General features: G+C 35.8%; 6 protein-coding genes across 6 annotated transcripts; 2 read left to right on the top strand and 4 right to left on the bottom strand.

The window, feature by feature from the left end:
* Nucleotides 1-304: 304 nt before the first annotated feature.
* Tsp_03534 (hypothetical protein) lies at nt 305-1868 on the top strand. The gene is made up of 3 exons (XM_003379837.1): nt 305-525; nt 913-973; nt 1770-1868. Exons 1-3 carry the CDS (start codon nt 305-307, stop codon nt 1866-1868), a joined length of 381 nt encoding a protein of 126 aa, XP_003379885.1.
* A 221-nt stretch (nt 1869-2089) lies between these two features.
* Tsp_03533 (conserved hypothetical protein) lies at nt 2090-2594 on the bottom strand. Its single transcript, XM_003379836.1, has 3 exons — nt 2547-2594; nt 2310-2499; nt 2090-2283 (listed from the first exon to the last, which is right to left on the bottom strand). The coding sequence occupies exons 1-3, from the start codon at nt 2592-2594 to the stop codon at nt 2090-2092; spliced, it is 432 nt and encodes a 143-aa protein (XP_003379884.1).
* Nucleotides 2595-3355: 761 nt separating this feature from the next.
* Tsp_03532 (hypothetical protein) lies at nt 3356-4639 on the bottom strand. Its single transcript, XM_003379835.1, has 4 exons — nt 4574-4639; nt 4224-4282; nt 3955-4147; nt 3356-3541 (listed from the first exon to the last, which is right to left on the bottom strand). The coding sequence occupies exons 1-4, from the start codon at nt 4637-4639 to the stop codon at nt 3356-3358; spliced, it is 504 nt and encodes a 167-aa protein (XP_003379883.1).
* A 1092-nt stretch (nt 4640-5731) lies between these two features.
* On the top strand, nt 5732-11616 carry Tsp_03531 (putative bromodomain protein). The gene is made up of 15 exons (XM_003379834.1): nt 5732-5844; nt 5909-5990; nt 6283-6479; nt 7180-7305; nt 7364-7483; nt 7535-7622; nt 7722-8045; nt 8110-8593; nt 8648-9783; nt 9845-10161; nt 10220-10433; nt 10489-10643; nt 10704-10979; nt 11047-11272; nt 11347-11616. Exons 1-15 carry the CDS (start codon nt 5732-5734, stop codon nt 11614-11616), a joined length of 4128 nt encoding a protein of 1375 aa, XP_003379882.1.
* A 552-nt stretch (nt 11617-12168) lies between these two features.
* On the bottom strand, nt 12169-12903 carry Tsp_03530 (hypothetical protein). Its single transcript, XM_003379833.1, has 3 exons — nt 12665-12903; nt 12540-12593; nt 12169-12394 (listed from the first exon to the last, which is right to left on the bottom strand). The coding sequence occupies exons 1-3, from the start codon at nt 12901-12903 to the stop codon at nt 12169-12171; spliced, it is 519 nt and encodes a 172-aa protein (XP_003379881.1).
* Nucleotides 12904-14324: 1421 nt separating this feature from the next.
* Nucleotides 14325-15367, bottom strand: Tsp_03529 (hypothetical protein). Its single transcript, XM_003379832.1, has 4 exons — nt 15213-15367; nt 14624-14684; nt 14395-14558; nt 14325-14343 (listed from the first exon to the last, which is right to left on the bottom strand). The coding sequence occupies exons 1-4, from the start codon at nt 15365-15367 to the stop codon at nt 14325-14327; spliced, it is 399 nt and encodes a 132-aa protein (XP_003379880.1).
* Nucleotides 15368-18228: the final 2861 nt, after the last annotated feature.

The raw sequence follows: 18228 nt of genomic DNA, 5'->3' as shown, positions 1-18228 counted from the left end.
AGAAAAAAATTGGTTTTAAACAACAATTGAGAGAAATTGATTTTTTTTGCATGTTTGAGCATTTGACAATTTGAGTGTTGATTTGATGCGAAGTGATTGCAGGTGAATCGTCCGTCAGCAGGCTCTTTGATGTGCAAATTGATACGCTGTCAACGTATATCTCATCCGTTGTTGAAGCTGTTGTGATGACACTGATTGCGCATCGACGATCCTATTCAATACACCGGTGATATTCCAATGAAGCTAACGGCCGTGTATGTGTGTGTGTGTGTGGTGTGTGTGGTTTGGGAGGATTGTTTTCAAAATGTCGTTCAACAAGTGTCAAAAGATCTATTGGCTAATGTCCAAAGCTTCAAAAGCTGCAACCAGCGTGAATGATATAACGATGCGCACATATTTGGATGATATTATTCTGAACGACCATGCCTATAGGAGAGAATTTACGCGTTTGAAAGTGTCGGTAATAATACGTTTGTTTACCGTAGTCACGAAGCGTCCGAAGTCTTTGTACCGTCTATCAACTGAGTAAGTATTTTATTTTAATTTTTCAGTGCAAATTAATTATGCTTTAAAAATGCGATCTGAATGCTGACCGAGACGGATCGGCGACAGCAATTATCATTAATTGTCGCGGATTGTAATGGTCGAAATCTGGCGATTAGGACAGCTTTTAGCAGGCGAGAATTGTCAACAATAGCAGTTTATTGGTGTTTATTGTTGGCGATGGTGATCAAAGCGCAGTCGGATTTCGTAACAAGATTTTCAAGTTCAAGTTTCTCGTATTTTATTTTTTTTATTCTTCTTTTTCTTTGCACCATTATTTATCCGAAACCAACTGCTCGTTCTCGTTCCACCAGCATAAACAATAGAACCGGCATCTGGTTCGCACCAATAGATATTCAGGTTTTGCAGGATTAAAAATCCGATCGATACAATTGTTCTTAGGGTGATCCGAGGTTGGCAGGAAGGGCAGGTTGGAGAAAAGATTCCCTTACCGTCAGTTGGCCGGACAGACAGACAGACAGACAAAGAGAATCAGACAGGCAGACAGGCAGGCAGACGTGAAAATTAATATACAAAATAGGGACATGGGGGAGGGAAGTGAAACAAAGACAGCCAGACGCGTAGGCGGTGTAAAACAACGCCGCGAGAATGTAAAACGAGCCGCTCGTGAGCATCACAACTTTCACCGCCACGTCACCGCCTGTTAATCTTCTTACTACACAAGCGCTGCTTTTCTTCATCCCCTTACACTGGTGCTCCTCTTGACCGGCCACTGCTTTTCACATCGGCATTGTCAAAGGGTCACAAGCTTTTTTTCTCTTATGCTGCTGCTAATTCTGCTTTCTTTGTTTTTCTCTTCAGCTTTAAACTACAATTGACGAATGAGGTGAAAAGCGGAGGGGGGGCGATCGTTGCAGCTCTGCTGCTCTTTTACGCTTTACAAGCCGCCTGATCATTGTTCATTTTGATCAGTTTGATCATTTGGAATTTTATTTCGCCCGCCAACGCCGCTGCTGCTGTTGTCTCTCTCCAACTGTTATTGTACTTTATTTTTCTAATGACTTTTTAATTATGCTCAACATTGTTTCACCACACTCTTCAATCGCTTGTACTTCTTCCATTTTGAACAATTTATCACCCATTGGTAATTTTTTCTTTATCATTTGAAATGAATACTATTAAAAAATTTTTTCTCTGTAACACAAGGTGTGATATACATATATATATAACAGTAGGTCATTAAAAATAAATAAGTATGAATTCAGTTCAATTTGATTTGTTTTTCAAGAGATGCGAATCTACCAACCATCTTTGTTGATGTGGATCCGTCAACCAGTGTATCATGGTTGTGGAAGATTGAATGAAGCTGAGGTGAATTTTCAAAGTAAATCGGCTGTGAAGACGGACAGAAATGGATTATTTCGACCCTGGTTGGACAAACATGTTGAAGAGGAGGAGACGAAAAATTTGCCAGCCGTGAAAAATCCCGTCGAAATATACGCGTGTTTAGCCAATAATAATAATAATAATAATAATGTGAGAAGCCGCCCGTCGTCCTACTACGGTAGCAATGGAGTGGAAATTGTCAAAGCGTTGCTACCAGTTCAGCAAACTTTTCAACATCTGCCCCATCAACAACAGCATCAAGCGACGATACAGCTGGCACAGTTCGGCCAGGTATCGAAAAATACGGTTGAACTTGTGGCCACGACCCTGGGCAAAACTGCCCAAGGGCACCGATGCATCTACTGCGGCAAACTCTACTCGAGAAAGTACGGCCTGAAAATCCACCTGCGGACCCACACCGGCTTCAAGCCGTTGCAGTGCAAAATTTGCAACCGCGCCTTCGGCGATCCGAGCAACTTGAACAAGCACACCAGACTGCACCAAATCCAAACCAAAGGCCAGTCCAATCTTCAATGTACAATATGCGGCAAATTGTTGGTCAGGAAAAGGGATCTCGACCGTCACATTGCTTCCAGACATGCGGGCCAGCTGCAATTCGAAACAAAGTGAATATATTGCATTTTTCAACGTAATACGTTTCTCGTAAGACGAGTTGATTGGATGGATGCAGTTGGTTTTAGCATTCTTTATTTTCTTTGCTTTCAAACTTTTCTCATCACTTTTTCCACGTATAAATTTTCAACCAAGGTGTTCTTCAAGTGAAAACATTTGGGAATAAAATTTTTAGCACAATCCACTAAACTCTGTCTGCTTGGATTCAATATTTCATCCACAAAATGTGCACTGTCATTAGATATCTGTTTACAATTGGTTTAGATTAAAAAATTCAAATTTCATTGCGTACAATTAATTGCCAAACACGACAAATCATGTTAGGTGTCATGGTACACAGTAAATGTGCCGGAAGTACCTTATTTTCAGTTACTGTTATTTTGTGAATAGAATTGGTCGAATTGCCTTGAAAAGTCTTTTTTAAGTATATAGTAAGAATTTGGTTTTTCTTTTTTTAATTTTTCAGTACTTTTATATGCATGCGTGCTATTTCACATTTTTTTTAATTTCAATGTTTCAAATTCAAATTGTATTCACATTTTATTCCGTTTACAAAGTGAAAATTTTCTTCACTTTTCAGTAATCATTTTCGGTCACACTGTAATGTTTAGTAAATGAAAATTTTACCCTACTGCTATTGGAGGAAAATATGATTCACATTGAATGTCTGTCTCTTTACGCATCACAAAAATGCTAGCTCTTTCTTCTTCTTTTTCTTCTTCGGTGGATAATTTTTATTGCATTTGTTTTTTTTGGAAACAGAATTTTAATTAGTTCACAAAGAGAAGAAAAAATCCATAGTTGTTATGCATATAAGTGATAGAATTGTTTCTTATTGTTCGGAAACTTTTGCTGAGTTTCCTGCTTCTCGCAGTCCTAACAGAAACATCCCCAACCCACCCCAGGCTAGGGCGAAATACCACAAACGTGCGTGATGCATCAGTTTCAATTTTGTCCGATAATCTTCAGGTTGGAACGATCGAAAATACTGTCGAACTCTTTTACGTGCTTGCCAAAACTAAATTAAAACACTTATGAAATGTCACAATTGAAATCACCGAAAATTTTTGCCTATGAAGCATTTTCAATATGGAAAAGTTATCCATAATTGTTTCATCGCTTTTTCTACAAAAATCCACTTACCATTTAATTAATTCACTTATAGATGAAAAGTATCGTTTATTTCGCCTGAAATATTCGTACGTATGTAAATTTGAAATGCGCACATGGCAACAAAGTAACATAATTGGCAAGAGACACAAGCACATTGATGACAGTTGATGGAAACGGAAAAGGCAAATGTAAACTTTTATTCAGTTTTTACTAAAACGAAACATTCAAATTTGTTTAATTTTTTCTTGCATTGGAAGAAGATTGAAACGTCGCTTGATTAAAATTCTTTGCTGTGAAAATGTGTTCTGCGGAGAAAACTTTGCCGGGTGAGCAGATAATGTCAATCGGCCAGCTGGATCTTTTGCTTTCAAAGTGTACACACGGTCGCCGTTTTCGTTTATGTAGTAATACAAATACATAATGATGATCCTGGAAAGAGATTCGAATTGGTTGAAATTGATCAAAAGAATAATAAAATTTGAACAATTCACTCATCACCCATGCGAAGCTACTACAACATGGAAAAGTTAAACAAATTTCAACACTAATCAAATATATCAACTTAGAAAACTGATTTATCTATCTACAGTGTACAGTAAAAAGGCAAACACCACTGTCTCGATTGAAGTTGCGCTATACAACATTTCTAAAAGCATTGATAAATTTCAGAAAAGTTTGATACAATTCAACTAATTTTGCTCGCTAGCTCGAGTGCTTATCGTCAAACAGTAATTGATAATCAGGTATATATAAACAAAACGATGATACGTCAGTAATTCTGATAGTGGTTCATCATTCTTAACACGTTGCAACCTGCCCAATAAAGTAAATAGTGTTGCAGTAAAATCCGGTCAGATTTGTTAAATTTGAATATTAATTGTGATGGCAATATTTTGCCATCAATTAGAGTAGTATAGGTATACATTTTTTGAATTACTTGTCGTTTGCGATGTACAGCAGCCAGCGTAACACTTTGGTTTGTTGTTATTGTTTTCAAAGTCATCATAACAAATAATATTGTGTATAATTTTCGTGAAATGGTGAACTTGTAAAACATGTTACGCATTACTTGTAGCGTATTGAAACGTTCTGTTAGGATGAAGCTTGCTTTGAATTCAAAAAACCAATGAACATTCATTTAAACAAAACTGTTGTTATGAATTAGGTAGTTTCATATGCTAAACATGTAAAAATTTTGAACTGTAAAAAATTATTTGTTTTGAAATTGCTTTATTTTGTTTGCTCATAAATTTAATATAAATAGCAAAAACCTGGTGAACACGCAGCTGGCAATGAGCAGGTTTAACTTTTCTCAACCTTTTTTCTCCAAATATACTCACTCACATTCACTACGTATTACAGTCGATTATTTTTCTGGCGTTGTTTATAAGAATCATTTGTATTCAAATTGAAAATTCTGAACTCGAATGTTATTTTTTCTAATCAATAATAATAAATGCTGTGATAAAAATAAATAAAAATAAATATTCATTTCAAGCTCATATTGTAATCGAAAAAATACTTCTGGTAACTACATCACACAAATAAGCAACAGTATGAACATTATGAAGTTTCAAATTACGTTATGTAATGCAAGAAAAAAAAGTATTTATTATAAAATTCATCAAAAATTTTAGCAAAAAATTTTTTTATATAGTAATTTGAGCAGTTGTTGAACGATTTTGCTGGTTTAATCATGCTTGAATTTTTGACATACTGTAGTATGTGACTGTTATTTTTATTTTTCTGGACAGTTAACTAAATACATACAGTATAATTTACAATATTTTTGATATTTTGAATATTATATTTTGTTGCTTTTTTATTTTTATTGAATATATTAAAGTTGATATATTTTGTGAATTAAAACTTGAAGATCAAGAAAGAAGGCGAATACTGAAAGTCTAAAGCAATGTTAACCTGACAAATTTAGAAAGTCGCTGGAAAATGATTGTTGAGAGACTGTTATTACTGTATTTTTATCAGTGTGGCAAAATTTGCTTTGTATTTTAGAAGCATCATAAATAAATAATTTCGTTGCCTACGATTAAGAAAATTTTCTGAAAATTGTTTTAATATTGTGAAATTGTTATCAATGCCGTTGCTGCAAGGTGAACCTTTACGTTTTTTTCCACACCCTGACGATTTGCGTCCGGATGAAAAGGTGTTTTATTGTCCATGTACAAAGGAAGTGTTCAGGGATTTTGAGTATGATTGATACGTTATTTTATTTTTAATTATTTAACTGCAATACTTTATTTGAAATGTTTAGGCAGTATTTTAAACGTACTATGATACTTAATTCCTTGGTTTGGACATGTGCAGCTACAGGTGATGAAGGTTTGACATATGAGGTAAGCAAATACATTGTCTGTATATATATATACATATATGTGTGTATCTAGCTCAAATTTTAAGCGAAACATAAATAGGATAAGAAAAAAAAATGGTTTAATGAATGAATTGAAAAGCATTTTTAAGTAGAATTTATAATAAATTTTTAACTTTGTAAGTTTAAGTATTTTTTTGTATTTGTACGGATGTATTTTGTTGCTGTATGTTTATGAACTGTAATATTTTTTGATTCAGTATTTGATATTTTTGTTAGGTTTATGTTTTTATTGTTTATTTTATCAAACTTTTAAGGCTGCATTGAAATCAGAGCTTGCAGTTTGCGCTCCACCTGATAATATCGCTGAAGAATTGATTAAGGCAATTCTTTTTCTTGTTAAATTAACTGCAAAAGTGAAACTGTGCGATGTTGTGGGTATGATACACAGCTTCATCTCCTCTCATGTTTTTGTTGGCGAGACGGCGCATTTTGTTGATAATGCAGGAAACAGGTATGTTTATAATTTTTATGCACTCTATCAATTCTATTCGAACTGTGTACGTGATTTGCAAAATTCTTACACGTTTTCATTTCATTTTATTTTTGTAGTTTTGCATTATGTGTAGGAAACTGCTAAATTATTACTTTAAAAGAAACACATCAGTGACTGCAATTTTGCGTAAAATTAAACCTGTTAGATGCTGAATGATATGGTGCATGGGCTTTATAGTTGAACTGTGACAATTGAAATGTTTTTTCTCATAATTAATTCCGTTTTCAAATTTTTCGACAGTTAGGTTTAAAGGATATGGGCATAGTTTCTGTTTATAGTCGTTCGAGCTGAAGTTGCTTTTGTTTCTTTTTCAAACTTCAACTTGAAACTGTTTTGTTTCTGTATTTAACTTTCTACAGCCAATGGATTGACGGCTGTTGTTTTTTACAAAATGTTTCTTGTAAAATGTCGCACAGTTGATGGATTTATTTGTATTTATTTGATGATTATCGTTCACTACAGTAGAACGTAGCATTTTTTTGATTTCGTTGACACCGATTGAGTTTTATTTTACCGTACTATGATAATCAGGTAAACTTTGTGGTGTCGTTGTTTAGTTTTCTGAATTATTATTGTTCTTATTTTTATTTTATTTTTGGTCAACCTTAAAAATAGATGTGCAAATAATATGTTTTATTTTGTTTTTTGCTTGTTTTAGGAGAACTGGTGTGGTAAGATCCATTACAGTTCCTGAGACTGTGAACAAGTCAGATGACAATTTGGAAGCTGCATCGTCACCTAGTGAAGATGCGAATAAAATGAATGTTTCAAAAAATTCAATTGGGTAAAAATTTTTCAATAATATAATTTTCTTCACGATTATTTCTAGATATTTTTTTCAGTGCTAAAGGGACTGGAGCGGTTTATGTTGTCGAATTTAGCATTGACAATATCGACGATGCGGCTAATGAAAGTTTAACTGGAAATACTTTGTTGTGTTGTGTCGATGAATCGAAAGTTTTGTAAGTCGATACTTTTCGAATTGTTGATTATTATTTATTTTTTTTGTTTAGTCGGAAAAAACCTCTTTCCAAAGAAGAATGTTATGCACTTTTGCGTGCTTATTGTTGCACTTCTCAGGAGAATATTTGGGTTGTGAAGGTGAGCGAGAAATGTGAAATTTTTCGATGTTTTTTTTCTTTTTTTTTCATTTCATTAAATAAGTGAGATAATTCGATTACAATTTGAAATTGTTTTCAGGATGATATCGCAGAGCGACATGAGGTTGCAAAATTGGAGTGGGATAAAATATACGGCGGTCCGTTGCCAGATTTGTCAGTTTACAAGAGTTGCAACGAACGGCAGGCGCCAAGTGAGAGTGACGAATCGGAGGACGATGCCGAAGATTTGGGTGAAGACAATAGTGCAAAGCAGCACAGAGCATTGTCTCTCATGTGGATCGAGGTGGACAGATATCAAGTTGACATTGGAGCCGAACTCAAAGAGCGTTTGTCGAAAGGTTTGGCAGTGACCGAAATGGACGTTCGTAATATTCGAGCTTTGATAAAGAAAGCAAAAGAGCAAGTAAGATTGGATTGGATTGGATTGGATTTTGGAATTTTTTTTAATTGGTGTTAATTTGTTCAAGTGTCGTCTGCAGAAGAAGGAGAATAAAAAGCGTCAGCGGAAAAATAATCCCAAATGCCGCAAAGTGCGGGACGATTTGTTGCTGTTGAACGACGACGATCAGGTCGAATTTCCCACTTTGACTGCGGTGAATTTGCCCAAGCACGTCTCGCCGGCTCGTTTTGGCGACTATTTGTCGTTGTTGGATTTTTTGCACCAGCACGGCAATCGAATCCAACTGAGGGACTATTTTCCCGAAGGGGTTTCGTTGTCGATGTTGTACAAGGCGACGTTGGACTCGGATCCGGAGGGGATTTTTGCCGAACTGTTGTGCTACTTGTTGACTGTTGTTTTCGAACGTCAGTGCGAAGAGGATGGTGATGATGTGAAACTTTTGAAAAGTGAAGAAACCGCAACGCTGGACAGTGCTGAAATTGAATACAAATTTTATTTGCCCAAAATGGAAAAAGCGACAGAGACGTTCAAAGAGATGCGCAATACCCACGGTATGAAATGCTGCAGTTTAGCGATGTAATAATTGTTTTTTCTTCTTCTCCCAGGCGTCAGTGTTTATCGCTTGCCCATCGACGGTTACACGTTGTCCGAAGTGGTGCGTATTTATTTCGAATCGAGCGGTCATTTCACGGGTAGTCGCAATGGTCGTTTTCGGGCAATGCACCGCGGCAGTTTCAAAAGTTACGACGACCAGGCTTTCAATTTTGCCATCCAACGACCCGAACTGATCTCCAGTTTGAGGCAAATTTCAATTTACGACTTGAAGCCGGATGACCGTCTGGATTTGTTGTTGGTATTGCGCGACCAGTTGCTGACTTTTCAACTGTTCCGCCAGTTGTTGGACAACAGCAACGAACGGGTGCGGTCGATTCGATTCGACTTGCTACGTCAGAAGATGCCTAACGGTGGCGTCGAACGTGAAATGATTTGCTTTTTGAAATCGACCCTGCGCTGCGGTGAACGATCACGAGCGGCGGCGGCAAATTCCAAGCACCAGCAGCAGGTCGAAGTGGTCGAAGAGGAACAGCATCAGTTGAGCAGCTTGTTGAAGAGATTCCAGTCGTTTGTCGACCGTCCGCTGAGCGACGATGTGGATTTGAGCGATTTCGTCGAAACGTTGACGTCGGCTCGACTCGACGAACTGCAAACCGCCGACCAGGTGGAGCTGGTGCGCAAGCTGCGGCGCCACCTGTTCAACCAGCTCTACCGCAGCGCGTTGTTCGACCTGTTCGAACTCCAGTCCACCGTCGGCATGTGTCTGCTCGGCCAGGACCGTAACTGCCGTCGCTACTACTTTGTTCGTTCGGTCGGCGCTGTGCTCGTCGAGACCACCGTCGACGTTGGCGCCGGTGGCGCCGCCCCCAACGTCGACCAGCCGACTCCCGAACCCTGCTGGCACCTGTTTCACGATTTGGACACTCTGAACGCTTTGTTGCGCAGTTTGAATCGGCGCGGCGAGCGCGAAGCCGAGCTGGCGGCCAATTTGTTGCTGTTCAAAGGTCAACTGGTGCAAATGTTCGCCTCGTTCGACGACACGCTCAGCAACGGCCAGTCCGAACCGCCGACCGCTTTGACGGTCGAGCCGCCAGTCGACTCGGAACTGGTCGTCGAGCGGGCGTTTCGTCTGTCGTTGCTCGACTTTGAAAATCGTCTTTTCTACAGTCGCATGCAGGTGGCGCCGGTGAGATGGATTTTTTTCTTCTTTTTTTTGTTTCTGTTTTTCATCACAATTCGATTTCCAGTTGGCCGATCGGCAACGTTGGCGCGAACAATTGGAAGACAAAGACGACGACAACACCGACGGCGGCGGCGGCGGTGGCGGTGGACGGCGACTGTCGGCGAATTGTCTGGCGCGACTGTTGGTCGAACTGGTCGACACGGTCGATTGTAAATTTATGGAAAATTTCTCAACTCGTCCGGTGAAGAAGTTGACCGCGCCTAATCATCATAACTGCGTCCCGACAACTACGACCTCTGCAGACGATTCGGCTGTCCAATGCAGCAGCAGTTCTGTCGACGGCCAGTCGACGATCGATTCGGCGGAAAGTAATTTTTTTTTGTGTGTGTGTGCGTTGAAAAATTGTTGTTGAATTTTATATTCAAATAATTTTCCCCAGAATTGACTTGCCTGAATTTGTGGAAACAGTCGTTGGACAATTGCGCCTCGTATTCGTCGTTGCATTTGCACTTGCTGACTTTGGACAAACAGTTGACTTGGCGCAAGTCGATTTTGAACATGCGTTGCCGCAAGTGCCGTCGCAAGGGCGACATGAACAATTTGGCCGTCTGCAACGACTGCGGCCGCGCGGTTCACTTGGGCTGTTCGAAGCCGTCTTTGTCGACATTACCGACCGAAGGTTGGATATGTTTTTTGTGCAAAAAACAGCAAGATTGGAATGGAAAGAAAACGACGACGGCTGGCGGCGTTGAAGCTCAAACTGAAGCTGAACTTGACGAAACGGAAATGGAAATGGAAGTCGAAGTCGAAGTGGAAGAAGGAAGACGAAATCACCAAGAGCAGGAGAAAGAAGTTCAAAAAAGGTAAACAACAACAACAACAGTGGGGAGAATTTAAATGTGAAATTTTTTTTTAATTTTCAGCGATACTTTTTCAATATGTTCCAATTGTACTACCGTCATTCGACACATCAAACAACGGATTCATTGCTCCAATTGCGCTTTGTCGTTTCACACTCGGTGCGTGGGAGTGAAAAAGTCGGAAATTGCAGTCGCCAGTTGGCTTTGTAAAAATTGCAAACCGCAAATTCCGAACGGCGTCAATGGTAAAAATTCCCAACTGAAATTGTCCAGATCTGGACGTCCATTGCGCGGCTACATATCTCCACCATTTGCTTCTTCATCTTTCATCGCTAAAAGGTAATTTTTTTTGATGATAATGAACATCATGTAGAGATATTATTTGTGAATTTTCTCTCTTTTCTAGTCCCAATGGAATTACAGTACAATCGGCTGGAAATTGCGATTCGAATGGTTTGACTCAAAAAAGAAAACCGAAAAACAATGGCCGTTTGAAAAAGCGCACCACAATTGATAAAAAACAAAGGGTCGAACAGCAGTCGGACGTCGAATCCCGTTGCAACACTTGCATCAGTCGACTGGTTGAACATCCCGACGCTTGGCCATTTTTGAAACCCGTATCCAGACGAGAAGTACGCTTTTTTTGAGATGTTAAAGAAAAAACACGCAAATCATATATATATATATATATATATATATATTTTAGGCACCTGATTATTATGATGTTATTGAACAGCCGATGGATTTGCACACTATACAGATGAGACTTTTGAGACACGAATATTCCAGTGTCAGCGATATGGTTCGAGATGCTCAGTTGATGTTTTCCAACTGCCGGCAGTACAACGAAGCTGAGACGGAAGTTTACGCTTGCGGTGAACGATTGTCGAAATTTTGCCAACAGCAATTGGAACACCTCAAACTGCGTGATCATGAAAAATTGAACGGGCGCAAACGTCGAAGAGCGGCTTTTTAACAACCCCATTGCATCATATCTTCTCCACACGCATACACACAGTATACTGTAATGTAATTTGTAAAAAAAAATTTATTATATGCACAAATTTCCAGTTTTTGTTTTGTAAAATATATCATTTCACTTTTTTACTACAATTTAGTCGATTAGAAATTATTTCAGTTTCATATGTAAGTTTGAAGAAAGAAAAAAAATTATAATACATATGCGTATGTATATGTGTTATATACGAGTGTAATAATGTTGTTTTTATTTATTGCAGAAAAATGTTTTTCCCATTGTTTTTTCATTACTGGCTTTTCTTTTTATTATTTACGTGTCAACCCAACCAATCATTTGTTCAACCAAAGTTGTTTACTCGGATTAAAGAACTGAATAATCCAAATAAATGAATAATAAACAGTTAAATATAAATAAAAGCAAAAAACAAAAATTTTTTTCAGACTGAGCACGATTGATTATGAGATTATTATTATTATTCTTTTCTACTGTTGTTGTTGTTGTTTTGATTTTATCAATTAGTTTATTTCTTTATTTATTTTATCATATCAGTCAGTACATGAGACCGAAATGAGAATTCGTTCCACGCATCATGTCCGAGTGAAATGCGGGATACTGGTATGGATAGGCAGTATAATGGCTCTGCGCGTACTGATCGTATGCGTTGGCTTGTTTCAGTGCTTTCGATTTGCTTCTTTGATAGCAAACAATACCGGCGACCAGGCAAACTGCAACAATCAGAACAACGAAAGCGATCAATACGTATACTCCGGACAACCTGAAACAGTTCAAAATTGAAAAAGAAAGGTAATATTTGACTGAAAAACAATATGCATAATTTCAACAGATCATACATATATATTTATTTATTTATTTATTTTCTTTAACATTATAATTTAAAAAATTGAAATTACCATTCAAACTGACCAACAGCAGGACAGCATCCAGTGTCACAACAGCCGAACTGCTTTTCACATCTTCACAAATATAATTAATAACTATACATGTAGGTATGTTTTTTTATAAATGAATTGATCATCACATTTACCGAACATAATTATTGTTCATGTCACTGTAATAGCAGCGGACGAAATTCGAATCTCCACTGTCTTCTTTTTCGTACAAAAATCGTCGAACTGATTGAATTTGCTGCTGCTGCTGCTGCTTTTGCTGTTCATTGACGAACCAAGAATCACTGGTCAATTCCATACCGCCGTGTAAATTTGACCATCTTGATTTCACCGTTCCGATCACATTATTATTATTATTATTATAATTATCCGCCATGATGGGAAAAGTATGCAATGTGAAAAAAAACAATTACAGTAAGTTGAAAGTGAAGTAGGCAAATATCAGTGGAATCAATTGTGTGTCTGGTCTGTCGTTGTTGGTCAAGTTGCTGGTTGAATTGCTGAAAGTTTGAAAATACTGAGTCAACTGAATCTGCCAATCAACTGAAAGCTTCTTTTCTTTAAAGTAAATAACACTGACGACCAGACGAGAGAGCAAGATTTACTGAGAGAGTGAGAGAGAGAGATAGGTGGTCTGTGTCAATTTTCAAAAATATTCAACATTTTCAAAAATAGCACAATTCATTCCTTAAATATCAATTATGATAATTCTTAATTAAAATTTACAATTATTCAAATCTTCAATACAACTGAACCTGACAATCACACACACACGAAATAAAAATGATGAAATTGATATTTAATTATAATGTGGATTTTGTCACGGTGCGGTGCAAGTTCAAAATGCAGCAACAACAACAACAATAACCGGTTCTTTGAGGCAAACTTTTTACTCTCTTTCTTCGACATTTTCTTACCATGCCAAGTGAACAAACAGCATGTACTTACTACGTACGTTGTATGCGTGCTTTTGTCGTTTACTTTATTATTCAACATTAAAAAATTTATTATTTTTCTATTTTTTAATTCAAATTTATTAAATTAAAATTTTTTAACAATTCAATTTCAACAATTTCAATTATTTCTTCATGTGTATAATTTGTTGAATCTTACTGTCAATTTGAAATCTGAAATTAAAGTTACCTGCCAGACTAAGTTACTGACCTATTTAAAAATGACCAGGAAAAAAATTCTACTGTCAATGCTGCTTTATCAGAGTTATAGAATTCTCTCCCTTTTTTGATACTATTGTGAATGATAATTTTTTTTCAAAAAATAATTTCCCTCATAATTTAAATTACTTTACAATTCCTATTACAAGAATAGTTTTTAGAAAATTTTGTTATTATTTTTTTCGCTGAATTTTTTTGAATTTTAGCATTGCGATAAACTATTCTGATGTGATGATTTTCATTCGAAAAAATCGGAATAAATCAATTCTGATTCATCATCACATTCATCATCACAAACGAAAAAACAAAAACAGAAGAAAACAAAAATCAATAAATATCACGATGAACTGTGAAGAGTTTTTCATTTTTTTGAAATATAATTCATATTTCTGCACTTCATAAGTGCATCCGGTAAGTGAACAATTTTTCTCTCTTCTCATTCTATCTATCATTAATCGATCATTGACAGATTTATATACATATATATACTTAAAAAAAGCTCAATGAGAAGAGAGTTGAAAGTGTCGTTTGTTGATTTTCATTACTCATTTAGTTAGCTTTTGTAGATTTCTTTTTTTCAAAAATTATATCAATCCGAATCGTTTATTTATTTATTTACGGTTGTTTATATAATTGATATAAATCTCAAAAAATATTCAGATACATGATTAATTTCCTTAATTAATTTTATTAACTGGTTTATTCGTTTCATCTCTGTATATATATGTAGATATGTTTGTATAGACATGAAGAAATGGCCCAGTCGATCAATCCGATCAACCGGAACTGGATTTTCCAATCCACCAGTGTATTGATTGATACGAACACCAATTGACGCAGTGGAATGACTAGGAACGAGCTACATTATGCAAATTTTCCATTTTCTCGTCAGGCCTACTGAACGGTTTTCATTTTATTGATAACATTTCCGGTGGAAGGCCATTTTCGAAGCGCCTCTGGTTCCCGTGCGATTTTACCAACAATTCTTATTCCAAAGTAAGTAAATGTTCATTATTTTCATTTTTCTCTATCTATTTGCATAAATACTTGAAGTTTTTTTTCATTCTTATTTGAATTTATCAATTTTTATACAATTAAGAAAAAAATTAATAAAAAAGAAATTTCACCAAGTTCATACAAGGCTGTTAATGTTGAAATTTTTCGTCAAAACATTTTTGCGATAATTCCATTTGGTTTGTTTCTTTTCTTTTTTTCTTTTTGGAAAATTTCATCTATTGCCATGTTGAAAAGTACAACTTCGTCACTGATCAGTAATTTCAAAATAATGTCTCGGCCGGAGATAAATTTGAATATGGTGTTTGAACAATTTCCTGTTGTATACTGTAGACGAGAGACGAGAATAATAGCAATTTTTCAATTTTTTCATACATATTTCATACGTTGCATAATTTTTTCAAGTATTTTTTCTCTTTTACTGTGTCGTGTCTAATTTTTGAACAAATTCGCCTTTGGACAATATTTTTCACTGACAATTCTTTTCCTTTTATTCTACTTGCAATTTGTATAGATTTTTAAAATAGCCGCTGTTGTTGCTTTTTGTCGACTGTTGTTTGTTGGTGAAATTCGAATTTTGAAACAACATTCAATTTCCGCCAGTTGTAATCGATTATACGAATCGTCGTGATTCATCACACGCGACACTGTCATTTAATACTGTTCATTTTGAACGCACTTCTGGTAATGCAATCGCCAAAAGTATCCATCCACTGAATATACAGATGTAAATGGAAAATATATTCAATTCCCCTCAGCACATTGAACTGGTATTTCTATTTTTTTTGCTTTTTCTCTATCTATTAATAATTTATTTCGAATAAGAATAATTTTTCTTTAAATTCACACGAGGTTTACTGTGTGAAAGTTTACTCACCATTTGAAAGTTTTCCAAATGTTCTTCAACAAGTATAGTGAATCATATTTTCACTTTAAAATTACCGCTGCATTAGGCTGTGTTTCAAAGAAAAATTAACGTTTCTTTTTAATTTTTCTTTTCATAACTTTATGATAATTTAATTTGACGGTTCAATTTTTAACATACATTGCACAACACCAGTAACAGTAGCAGTAGTAGTGGTGGCGGTGGTGGTTTTGCCTTTTTTTTCATTCATGAAACTAGAATTATCTCACCTGAAGTGAAATTCTATTAGCATAAGCGTGTTTTCAGTTATCAGTAATGTCTGTCGAATGTAATTCGATTAACACTGCTAAATAATAACAACAACAACAATAAGTTGTTTGCAATTTGTGGAAACATTTTCATTTTTTATGATACTTACCTTTTCCCATGGAATATTTGAAGTGAAATTCTCATATTCTATTCAAATACATATCAATGCAAAATTCAGTTGTAACTTTTGTGATTTTCTAATGTTTCAAAAGAAAACTACAGTCCAACATTCTTCTTCGTTGTTTTCATTGAATCATATCTTTCTTGTACATTAATATCAGGGAATATCTATTCCAATAGGAAATAGGGAAACAATAAATAAATAAATAAATAAATAAATAAATAATTGAAAAAGGAAATTGTCACTTTTATTCAATTGTTTGATTCTATTTCCGCATCTGCTTGCCTTTGTCTGGGTCTGTAAGAAACCGTAGATGGCTTTTTGTGTTGTTGTTGCTGTTTGATAGAAGCATAGCTTATTCCAAACAGTGATCACTGAGGCGTTGTTCGACTGGCAACTTTTCTTGTTTCTTCTTATTGAGTGGGCAATTTTCCATGGTGATAGCTGGTACCCGGAGCTGAGCTGTGAACTCTTTGCAAAGTGTTAAAAAATCAGCCAGCAAAATAATGCTAATTGTCCAATGATAAAAGATTGGTTATTTGATCATTTTGAAACATGATGTGTCATTGTTGAGAACACTGACGGCAAGGATGTTTCCCAGGGTATATGTTGGGAAAGATATTTTCAATTTTTTTTGTCTTTCTTTCTCACTTTGGTGTGATTGTGCCATTTTTTTTGGTTTGGTGATACATTTGTATTCGGAACACAGACTGGCATGAATCACGACGATACGATTAGCTGGAAACTTCTCCGTCTCTGTCTGTGTCTGTGTTACAAAGGCACATTGTAGCGAGCGCCAATAATATCACAGACCAACCAGCATCACTACGTCATGCTTCACACTGCGTCAACCGGTCAAACTGATATTGAAATTTTGTTCGCAGCACTAGTTGACAGAGAAAAAGGCAGGCAACAAGCAAGCAGTCAAGCTGGAAGCAGGCAAGCAAGCAAGCAGGCGACTGAAACTTGGCTACTTGGGTTTTTCTTTTCTTCGTCGCATGTTCGTCGCGTTGTTACGTTTTACGTTGTTCAACTTTTGTAGACATAACTTTTGTACGTCTACTTTCAATTTCTCATAATTCATCTTTGTTTTCTCTCATATCATCACAATTATCACGCTCTTGCTAGTATCAATAGCAGTAGTAACAGCGGCAGTAGCAGTAGCAGTAGCACTTCTTCGGCTGATAAAATTCAAATATTTCCATACGTTCGTTCAGGTTTGATTGGCATAATTATTTTATAATATGTTCATTTTAATCCACTTTAAGAATGCAATCAATTCACATTTGTTTTTAATGTATACTTTTTTTCAAATTTACTCGGAAACAAAACCCCATCATGGATGATAAAATAATTTTTCAACTCCGTGCTATTCATTTATCCATATACCGTACTGTATGTACATTTCGATGTTCGATCATGTATGTAAAAAATTTTTTTGTAACTCATTACTATCTACAATCAGTACACGTATAATTACGCTCATTATTTATAAAAAAATTCATCACGTTAAAAATTGAAATAAACAATAAGTTTAATCAATTTGTAAGTTGGAAAAACACATTCCACTTTACATTTGACGTGCTTATTACCAGGGCGTGTGCGGGTTTCGTTCAGTTTTACATTACAAGTTAAAATGCAAAATTGTTAGCTAGCTAAAGGAATAATTTTCTTCATTCAGTGTTCTTATTTTATTAATTAAATTATTGAACTGATTAAAAATTCAGTTGAAGTTTTAAAGCGACAGTTGAATTGTTTCTTCACTTTGTAAAACTGACCAGCAGTTTCATGGAAATGGTTAAATAGTAGCAGTGAATTCATGGCGAACGGCAATTTTCTTATTATTTATCTTTTGTATTATCTTTTCCACAATTTAATCTTGATTTGTTGAAAGCAGATGCACAGTTCCGATATTTATGCAAATTTTTTCAAAGAGGAAGTGGTAATTTTATTTGTGGTGTATGGTTTTCTTTGTGCAGGAAATAAAAATGAATAATTTTTACCCTTGACGAAGGAAAATGATACTTTTTTTTTCAAAATCCCCTTTTCACAGTTTATTCCTTGTAGCATTTTATTTATTTATTTGCATGTTGTGTATTTCAACAAATGGTCAATGTTTACAGAATGAAATCTTTTTTTAATGTTCATTTTTATTAACCTACATTATGTGCATGATATTATTTTGTAAAGCACTTTTGAATTGAATTCAAGGAAGATAAT

The sequence above is a fragment of the Trichinella spiralis genome (assembly GCF_000181795.1).
Source record: "Trichinella spiralis strain ISS 195 chromosome Unknown Scfld2, whole genome shotgun sequence".
NCBI lineage: Eukaryota > Metazoa > Nematoda > Enoplea > Trichinellida > Trichinellidae > Trichinella > Trichinella spiralis.
Note: the sequence above shows the minus strand (reverse complement) of the source record. Positions and strands in the feature narration are given on the sequence as shown.

Excerpts from the sequence above, each read along its gene's own strand:
- Tsp_03534 (XM_003379837.1), top strand. The coding sequence starts at position 305 with ATGTCGTTCAACAAGTGTCAAAAGATCTATTGGCTAATGTCCAAAGCT. Across the intron at positions 526-912 it reads TTGTACCGTCTATCAACTGA|GATTAAAAATCCGATCGATA; the intron begins GTAAGTATTTTA and ends CAGGTTTTGCAG. Across the intron at positions 974-1,769 it reads GAGGTTGGCAGGAAGGGCAG|TTCAATTTGATTTGTTTTTC; the intron begins GTTGGAGAAAAG and ends GTATGAATTCAG.
- Tsp_03533 (XM_003379836.1), bottom strand. The coding sequence starts at position 2,594 with ATGCTAAAACCAACTGCATCCATCCAATCAACTCGTCTTACGAGAAAC. Across the intron at positions 2,500-2,546 it reads CAACTCGTCTTACGAGAAAC|CTGGCCCGCATGTCTGGAAG; the intron begins GTATTACGTTGA and ends TTCGAATTGCAG. Across the intron at positions 2,284-2,309 it reads ACTGCAACGGCTTGAAGCCG|GCCGTACTTTCTCGAGTAGA; the intron begins GTGTGGGTCCGC and ends GTGGATTTTCAG.
- Tsp_03532 (XM_003379835.1), bottom strand. The coding sequence starts at position 4,639 with ATGACTTTGAAAACAATAACAACAAACCAAAGTGTTACGCTGGCTGCT. Across the intron at positions 4,148-4,223 it reads TTGCCTTTTTACTGTACACT|TAGCTTCGCATGGGTGATGA; the intron begins GTAGATAGATAA and ends TCCATGTTGTAG. Across the intron at positions 3,542-3,954 it reads TTATCTGCTCACCCGGCAAA|TTTTGGCAAGCACGTAAAAG; the intron begins GTTTTCTCCGCA and ends GTTTTAATTTAG.
- Tsp_03531 (XM_003379834.1), top strand. The coding sequence starts at position 5,732 with ATGCCGTTGCTGCAAGGTGAACCTTTACGTTTTTTTCCACACCCTGAC. Across the intron at positions 8,594-8,647 it reads AGAGATGCGCAATACCCACG|GCGTCAGTGTTTATCGCTTG; the intron begins GTATGAAATGCT and ends TTCTTCTCCCAG. Across the intron at positions 10,980-11,046 it reads TCATCTTTCATCGCTAAAAG|TCCCAATGGAATTACAGTAC; the intron begins GTAATTTTTTTT and ends TCTCTTTTCTAG.
- Tsp_03530 (XM_003379833.1), bottom strand. The coding sequence starts at position 12,903 with ATGGCGGATAATTATAATAATAATAATAATAATGTGATCGGAACGGTG. Across the intron at positions 12,594-12,664 it reads ATGAACAATAATTATGTTCG|ATGTGAAAAGCAGTTCGGCT; the intron begins GTAAATGTGATG and ends ATATTTGTGAAG. Across the intron at positions 12,395-12,539 it reads TGCTGTCCTGCTGTTGGTCA|GTTGTCCGGAGTATACGTAT; the intron begins GTTTGAATGGTA and ends GAACTGTTTCAG.
- Tsp_03529 (XM_003379832.1), bottom strand. The coding sequence starts at position 15,367 with ATGACAGTGTCGCGTGTGATGAATCACGACGATTCGTATAATCGATTA. Across the intron at positions 14,685-15,212 it reads AAAATCTATACAAATTGCAA|AATTGTTGGTAAAATCGCAC; the intron begins GTAGAATAAAAG and ends CTTTGGAATAAG. Across the intron at positions 14,559-14,623 it reads AATGGCCTTCCACCGGAAAT|CTCGTTCCTAGTCATTCCAC; the intron begins GTTATCAATAAA and ends TGCATAATGTAG.